Source organism: Nelumbo nucifera, chromosome 8, assembly GCF_055504915.1.
Source record: "Nelumbo nucifera cultivar China Antique chromosome 8, China Antique-T2T, whole genome shotgun sequence".
In the NCBI taxonomy this organism is placed as follows: Eukaryota; Viridiplantae; Streptophyta; class Magnoliopsida; order Proteales; family Nelumbonaceae; genus Nelumbo; species Nelumbo nucifera.
The window spans coordinates 4,639,772-4,648,530 of NC_142656.1; the positions used below are offsets into that span (position 1 = coordinate 4,639,772).

The 8,759-nt window shown below is 38.0% G+C and overlaps 1 protein-coding gene across 10 annotated transcripts; it reads right to left on the bottom strand.

Moving 5' to 3' along the window:
• Positions 1 to 861: 861 nt before the first annotated feature.
• LOC104600670 (putative phospholipid-transporting ATPase 7) lies at positions 862 to 8,592 on the bottom strand. 10 transcript variants are annotated; one of them, XM_088893498.1, is made up of 11 exons: positions 8,327 to 8,575; positions 5,619 to 7,626; positions 5,413 to 5,523; positions 4,969 to 5,245; positions 4,254 to 4,342; positions 4,033 to 4,117; positions 3,662 to 3,871; positions 3,406 to 3,531; positions 2,202 to 2,267; positions 1,858 to 2,049; positions 862 to 1,748 (listed from the first exon to the last, which is right to left on the bottom strand). In XM_088893498.1, exons 2-11 carry the CDS (start codon positions 7,439 to 7,441, stop codon positions 1,083 to 1,085), a joined length of 3,645 nt encoding a protein of 1,214 aa, XP_088749624.1. In that variant the 5' UTR covers positions 7,442 to 7,626; positions 8,327 to 8,575; the 3' UTR covers positions 862 to 1,082. The 10 variants fall into 10 exon arrangements, with proteins under 10 accessions (XP_088749624.1, XP_019053837.1, XP_010262050.1 ...); XM_019198292.2 differs by having other exon boundaries at positions 2,202 to 2,300; positions 5,619 to 7,631; positions 8,327 to 8,466; XM_088893501.1 differs by having other exon boundaries at positions 1,248 to 1,529; positions 1,702 to 1,748; positions 1,858 to 1,973; positions 3,406 to 3,450; positions 5,619 to 8,592.
• Between the last annotated feature and the right edge of the window lie 167 nt (positions 8,593 to 8,759).

Below are 8,759 nucleotides of genomic sequence, written 5' to 3' on the forward strand. Positions count from 1 at the left end.
TACCAGTACCGATTCTCCATATATATATATATATATATGTATGTTTAAATTGATTTCAGACTAGAATTAACAGTTCCAACCTACCAATCTTCCAGATTACCTAAGCACATTAACTACCAGGAGAGATCCTCAAAACATTGTAATTACACCAAAGCTGGGAAATAACAGGTCATTTGTGACCTTCAGATATCCCTTTCTCAGGTACAAGATCATACAATCCAAGAAAAGATGTCTAAACCTCATAATATTTTCAGACAACATCCAACAGACTTGCTTCATAAAGTTTTCTCTTGGTACACAACCAAAATAAGAGAAAAAGAAAAAAGAAAACTTGTACCAGTCTTAGGTCAGCTTTTCTGATCTTAGTCTACAAAAGATGGCAAGAATAAAGTGGAAAAACCTTGTTCGATATGCTCTCAAACGCAATAGAATCGCTTTGATACCATCTTAACAGAGAAAGAACAATAGGAAAACAAGAAGGGAAGAGACAGAGAAGAGAGAAGGGAGAAAAGAAGAAAGATGTTCGACAAATAGAACCAAGTTTGGCGGCGCCAGATTATATTATTGTATATAAGGCGACCATAATTAAAAGGGAAAAGACCCTTGTGCTCCTATTGTAGTTAAAGTACAAGAACAACAATGACAAAAAAAGCTATTTTAAACAAGCCAAATAGACCCTAACTAAACAGAATAAAAACATAAATGTAAAGTAAAATATTCCAACAGCCATATTAACGTGGGATCTGTGAGAGTTTTCTGAACATTTCTATTTCTAAGCGACCGTGTTCATGCATATCACAATACCAATATTTTGAATCTTATTTGCAACCAAATCTTAATAAGTAGAGGGGAGACAAGGTATAGGAACTATTGTTGTATATATTAACATTTTTCGTAAGTTGCATGTCGTCAAGTGTCATAAATATTGTACAAACAACTTCAACCTTCTATCTGTAACTGTAATGGGACCTGAACCAATTCGATCCATGTACCCGATCGAATGGAAAATTAATGAAGGGGAGAATAAAAATGAGGATGCTGGCTACAAAACCCTAACAAAAATAAAGATAAATAAGCCATGGTTATGAAGCAGATATCACAGTTTGCACACCTATAGATGGATACTTCTTATGTAACTTCCCTCTCAACTGCTTAATCTTTGCTTCCACTCTTGCTGTGAACCCAATCTTTGTACTCTGCCTTGCTTTTGAGCGTTCCCTGGACCACATGTGTACATCTTCCACATCTTTCTTATAGTACTTAATCTCCTGGATAACATGATGGTCCATTGGATTGAAACATCTTTGGAATGATAAGTATCCCAAATAGGGAAGAATACAAGCAGCCGTTACTAGCAGAGTGATAGCCCAGTAAATGGGTGCCGGGGCTAGAACTTCCACAAGGATTTGGTAAGCATTCCCTGAAATAGAGAACATTCCATAAAGGTAGAGGAGCAGATACCACATGAAGATGCTGCCCCAAACGAGCAGGTGCTGGATCCACGTAAAATGGCTCATCATCAGTGCAATCTGGCAATTCACAACCCAGATGACGCAAGTGAACATGGTGGTTCCGACAACAGCCATGTCCGAGGTATGGCCCCCGGAAAAGAATGCTTGGTTATAAAAGATGCTTATGATGGGGAAGAAGATAATGAGGGATGAATAGAAACCATTTGCCATCCATCCAAATATCCTATACCAGTCAAAGAACAAGTTTCTTGGTCCTTGCTGATAGAGTGCTGGAAACTGCAAAAGGCAAGTGCATGGGTATTAGCACAAACGAATTAATTGTAGATTAGTTAGTCACCATTAATTTAATGTAGTGCTACTGCGCTACTGGGAACTGGGAACCAACCTGTAAGCAGACATCAGAAGAAACATCTTGTTCAAACACGCCAAGTGAAATGACGGGCAATGAAGTGAGGATGACATTGAACAGTAGCATATACCAGTCATCATAAACTGACTGCCCTGAAAAGCCAGTGTATGCCTCGAAATAGAAAAGGGTCAAGCCAAATAATATATTCTTGTAGAAGAAATAACAGATCTGAATGAAATCCAATCCAAATAAAAAAAATGAGTTAGCTATAGCCTGGCATTTTGGACTTGTATATAATGTGTATGTCTATGTCAAACAGAATAATATATAAAATTACAACACCGGCCAACATATATAGCTAGCCACTTGTACACTCTTACCATCTGTGAGATCCTCTTGTAGCACCAATGCCCATGGACAACCAGAAGTCTCTGCAAAAACCGAAACTGTGCAATGGAGAAGTCACTAGCCATAACAGCCTGAAAAAAGCTAAACACTTGTGAACTTGGATGTAACATACAATACCAATGCATGCATTAGATTGATGGATGCACTTCTATTTCCATCATACGACCCAATTCCTCACAAATAAAATAACTAACACTACACTGATGCAGTACCAGGACCCTCCATTTTACTCCCAAACTGTAAGTTTCCAAACAAGATAACATGTGTATATATGGGTATTTGTTGGATCAGGCCACTAAACCAATTCCTCCTTCCCTTATTACCCTTGTTTCCATGATATGGTGGGGATCAGGTCGGATGGGGACTTCACTGTTCACTCCCCATCCTTGTCCCAATCCCTGCCAGGGCAGTCTCCATCCCTGACTCAATCAGGTTGAGGAGGCTGGGTACCCAACAGGGAATGGGGAAACCATCCCTATCTTGCATAGGCTAGAGGTGGTGACTCCACCTATCCTACTTAACTATGCATATTACAATTGAGCCCAGAAAAGCTGTTCCCTGTACAACCCTTGTTTTGCTAACTTGCCAGAAAGAGATTTGGCTGACCTTTTGGACCCACTTAACTGTTGCCTCATTCATTAGATACCACAATAATGGGAATGCATATAAATTTCAAAATTCAAATATAGGTTGATTGCTCAATTAGAAGTATATATCACTATACAATGTACCCAATTGACTGATCCATTCTAACTGAGTCCTCACATCTTAAGATGCTAGTCAGGTAGATCTGATTTCAAACGTTATATTGCAAGAGAAAAGCAGCTATATCCTTTTTTGATTGGTGAGTAGGGGTTTCTGAGGCCGAGTCAGTGTGGTAATGAACTTAATGATTATCATCAGCCACCAACATTTTGAATACGATCTCAAATACAAAACTGATTAAAAATGATCAAAATATGATTTAAAAGGGAAAAATGGCAGGGAAAATGAAACAATAACCATTAAACCACAACAGACTGAAAGAATCAGTTTGAGAGGCATAACAAAACTATCAGTTCTAATATATTTCATAAGCATAGAAAATAACTTTCTGCAAATACATATTCTGCACCATCATAAATGTCTTTAGAGATTTAAATTCAAGCTTCTTTAGTTATAGAAAATATTACCAACCTGCATCCCTTCCACGCCACTGATACCAACACCAATATCTGCTTCCTGAATCATACCAACATCATTTGCACCATCACCAATTGCTAAAGTGGTTTTTCTAGTTCCCACTTTTACCAATCTTGTCACCTAGGGGTAAAAAAGAAATGTTCCCAATGGAAAGACAGGTTGGAATCTACAACTAGTCGAAAATTACATAATAAAAGGGGGCGGAGGTGCTTGGTTACAAATTTATATAACACAAAAGAAAAAATTATACCAGTGCCTTCTGCTTTGGAGAAACCCGACAGCATATGACAGATGCACAATCAACTGCTAAGCTCAAAAATTGATGCTTTATATCATCCTCTAAAGCATATGCTAGAGTTTTCCCATCAATAACTAAAGCAAAAGCTGCATCAGGGTCTTTTTCCATTTTGATCATCTCAGAACCATTGGTTATTTGCATCATAATGTCTTCCTTCGCAGCCTGATCAGATTTCAAATACATTAATAAAACCTAACATGAAATCAGTTTCCTGCATTGTTTATTCATCCACATTTCATCTTCTTAGCTACATGTATCTGTGTCTTGATTTTAAATATATTCAGAACAGTCACAAGACACCAAAACACTAAACAAGCCCATACCTTGTTGGCATCTTGTGCTACTGACCCGGTGTTCATTGTTATGCAGATCTGTTTCATGCCTTGCCGAAGAAGACTGCATGCATAGCTGCATTGCATCAATAGAAATTTCATTTTAGTGATCCAATGCAGTATCTTACGACATGAAGGGCTAGCCAAGAAGTTATGCCTTTCACAAGATAGTTATAATTAAAGAGAATACTTATGCATTGAAAGAGGCAAACCCTATGTTGATTGCAGTTTCCATCTTGTCTCCTGTCAGTACCCATATCTTAAGACCAGCTTGGGCTAACTTATCTATGCACTCGGGAACCTATTGAGAAAAGAAGAAGACTAAGAATTCAAAGGAATAAAAAGAAGAGTAAGTTGAGTACTATTTTTGCAACTTGGGTTGGGTAGGAAGTGAACATAACTTGAGAAGCCCAATTGTAGACCACGTAATATAGGGTTTTCCATGAAGATCAAGACAGGATGAATTGTTATAGAAAATACAACCAAACCCATAAAAATTGGATTGAATTGTTTGAAGCCTCAGCTGACTTGATGTAACAAAACCTGAGAGAATCATTCTTTCCTGCATATTTCTATACTTGGAAGCACAAATTAGGATAAATAAACAAGAACATGAAGAGTTGTGTTGAGGAAAAGAGGTTGCAAGTTCAGTCCCTGCTACTGCTAACCTCTCTTTATTCTTATTATTTTTTTTTTCGGGAGAAATTAACCTCTATTTAAAATTCTGCATGCATTATATGATATAATAAACCCAACCCAACCCAAGTCAAGTAGGATTTAAGTTGAACAGTTCATGGTAATCTTCAGGTCAGATTAGATTAAGACTGAATGTTCAGTACACATGGACTTGCTACTGTTAGCTCCACCTAACCCAAACCTGCCCAAGTTGCACTCATTATAGACTCCAAAAGAGAAAGACAAGCTTACCCCCTTTTGTAGTTTGTCCTCCACAGCAGTTGCACCTACAAGAATTAAATCTTTTTCCATCATATCTGATACCTGTTCAAGCATCACCTCTCTATCACCACCTACATTAGTCTTTGCCTTGAGAAATTCACTGTTCCAGTTAGAATACTCAGCCACTTCTAGCTTTCTATATCCAAGTGCCAAAGTCCGCAAACCTGCTTCTCCATATTCACTCAGATGCCTACTTGTCTCCTCCAAATATGTTCTTCCATTTTTGGCTAACCGGTCAAAAATTATGCTGCATGATCCAAGCAAGAAAACATACAGTGAGTGTTAATTTGAAGATGAAATTAATGTAGCTTTAGGAGAACACAACCAAAATGGATCGCTTGACCTATTAGAAAACTTGAAGATCTCTTGGGGAAAACACATTCTACAAACAAAAAAATAGCATATAAATCAGACCTGTCTGCACCTTTGCACAGAAGAAGAATCTCTCCATTTTCATCCTGAACAATAACAGACATCCGCTTCCGTTTGCTACTAAACTCCAACAGATTTAGAATTTTGAACTCCCTGAAAATGTCCCAACGAATAGGTGGATTAGATGCCATGAATCAAAACAATGAAGAACTCGAATTGGAGACCCTAAAATATGTTTGTATTCTGACCTTTCAATTGGGTGCTCAGAAGAAGGATATCTTTCTCGAATGAAGACACTTGTCTGAGTCCGTTTACAGAATTCAAAACCAAACTCTCTAGCTGCAACAAGAAAGGCTCCCTCATCTGGTGATTCAGCCTCATAGTTGAAACTGCCAGTTTCCTCATTTAGCTCAGGAATTGCTGTGTGGCAAAGTGCCAGTATCCGAAAGAACAACAATATGGTGTCTGAATTGGGTTCTTTCAACCAATTTCCATCCATGAGTCGTTTGTCCTCAAAGCCGAATCCCTTTATGATGGGTTTCTGTTCCTTTTCATTCTCAGAAGTAATAACAGTCTGCAGTTCAATTCCAGAGCCTGAAACATCACTTACGCTGTTCTCCCAAGAATCATGATCATTGTTATTGTGCATGGAACCAGAAATTTCTGCATCCTCTTCAAAAGCCATCTGCTTAGCTGCAGCTATTTCAACTTCACTAGAACCCACACCATAGGCAACACCAGCAATGGAACACTTGAGGAAGTCCATCTGATTGCATGTCAAAGTGCCCGTCTTATCAGAAAGAATAGTGTCAACCTGGCCGAGCTCCTCATTCAGATTTGACGTACGAGCTTCAGCAGGATTGCTCGTCTCCTCATCATACATGTTTATGTCTTGGTTAATGAACATTGCTTGCAAGACCTTTACTACTTCGATTGAGACATAGAGTGATATGGGTATTAGATAGCCATAGAGGATAAGAGCAGTGACCAGATGGAAAGTACCTGACAACATAGGCTTTGATGGATTATACAAATTTGTGGTATCTTCTGGTTGCAAGTACCACCAGTCTGGCATCCCAAACTTTGTCTTAACAGCAAATCCTATCGAGCTGATGAGCGATATCAGAACAAGAAGGGTACAAAGGATGTATATTATTTTATCCATTTTCCTTTCAACTGCACTCCTTTTTGAGGGGGACTTGGTTGCATTCTGCATGACCTTGCTATCATGGCCAGTGAAAATTACCACTCCATACACATGAGTAGTGTTTCTGAGCTTTGAATCTCTGAGAAGAATCTGACTAGGGTCAAGAGCATAAACCCGCTGATCATACTCAAGATTACCCACAAAAGTGTAGAGGCTAGGATTTGGGTCCTCACATCTAATTGTTCCTGTGAAATCCTTGAAATCTGCATCTTCATCCAAGGGCAAGGTTACCTCCAAAGATCTCTTGACCTTCAAATTTGTCTCACCATCCAGATTCATAGTCTCCACATAGCAAATTCCATCTTCATAGCTTGATGACAACAGCAGCAAGTCCGCAGGAAAGAACTGATCTTTCTCCACTCTCACCACATCACCAACCTGAATTTTCTGCCATGGTATACAACAAAATGTGCCATCCCCTTTATGCATACTAACCTTCCGGGTATTGACTTTCATATCCTGTATAAATCTACGCCAATCTTCTAAAGCTTCCTTTGCCATACTAAGTCCAACAACAAAGGATAGAGGTGCAATCATACTTACAGCAGAAAATGGGGCAATGGGTGTGAGAGAGAGAATTGCAGCCATGAGAAAGTACAGATTGGCAACACGCCTAAACTGCTCAAAGATTGCCTTGGGAAAGAAAGTTATGACATTGTACTTTGTGGTTGATATGTAATTTGATGGGTATTTCAGAGGCTTTTTCTGGTCGAGATGGGATTGATTGCAATATACAATTCGTGAGAAACCAGGGCCTTCAAGAGAATGTGGGCCCTCTGACTCTAGAACATGTGGATGGAGGCAAGAGAAAGTGTAGAGATTGCTCCACCGGAGCTTCCTCCTTGCCCTGCCCGCCCGTGACATTGTAAGAATTTCAGCTCGAATGAAGTAAATTCAATACAGGCCCACCTAAAGAGCCAAAATTCTCAGTCATCCGGTGGAATTCTTGCAGCACCATTCTTTCCATCAACACTGAATTCCTGAATCCCAAGAGGACGATAACTTCCGGAACATGGTTTCGATGCATTGCATTTGCATCAAAGAATCATCTGAACTAAGAATGGTGTATATGAAAAATTAAAGAAAAAGATCAACAACAGATCAATAATGCAATTTAATCCACGGAAAGACCTCCAATGTGGAAGTTAATTTTATACACATGAACTAATAAATTCCAATTCAATAATTTTTTTACGAAAAAAAATATGATTTTAACTAGATTTTCAAAATAATGCGAAAGCAAAAATTACTCACGTGAAAAGCTCGAAATGAACACAAAATCCAGTAATAATAGTTTAAACGAATGCAAAAAACACGAAATGAACATACAGAAAAAGTGAAAAGCTCTCCACATTAGGCATTGCCAACATTACTTCCATATCTGAATTTTCTAGAAGGAAAGATTAACGATATAAAGTACCAAAAATCATATTAAGCTTGCAGCTAAGAAGTAAAGCCACATCTTCAATCCTATACAGAAGATTCTGATGCCAACAATGAAATCCAGTAAACCAGTAATTTTTTTTTTTTAACCCCAACATTTACGTAAACCAGTAAAATTTTAATAGAAAAGATTACAACAAAAATCCAGCAAGAAAAAAAGTGATCAGAAGCTTCGGGAAAAAAGAAAAACCCCGCAAATTGAATATTCTTCACAAAACAGAATTGACAAGAAATAGCTACAAATATGGTCGAGGTGAGAAGAAATGAAAAATGAAGAAGAAAGAAAAAATCGTTTAGAAAAGGTACCTGGAACCATGAGGAAAGGCGAGAAAGCGAAAGACCTTCTCGTCGTCCTCAAGAAAAGAAGCTTTGTTAACAAAAGATCACCATTATTCCTATTCCTACTATCAGATAACACCAAAATAAACCAACCAAAAAAAAAAATAAAAAGTATCAAATTATGAGCAAGAACTTCAACATTGGGATGAATACGACAATGAGAGAAAGAACAGAACAGGGTTCTGGCGATGTCGTCCGCTATTCGCTTTCCGTCCCAACTCCAAACCAATTCCAGCATTTTCCGCTCCATAAGTGGTTATAAAATCAGAACCTATTTTTGTATAGTGTCATCCATTTTTTCTCTTTTTATTTATAACTACTACTCTCATTTCAGAGTTCACACACGTGTATTATTATTATTTTTTTTTTAGTTTAACAATAGTTATTATAATAACTATTA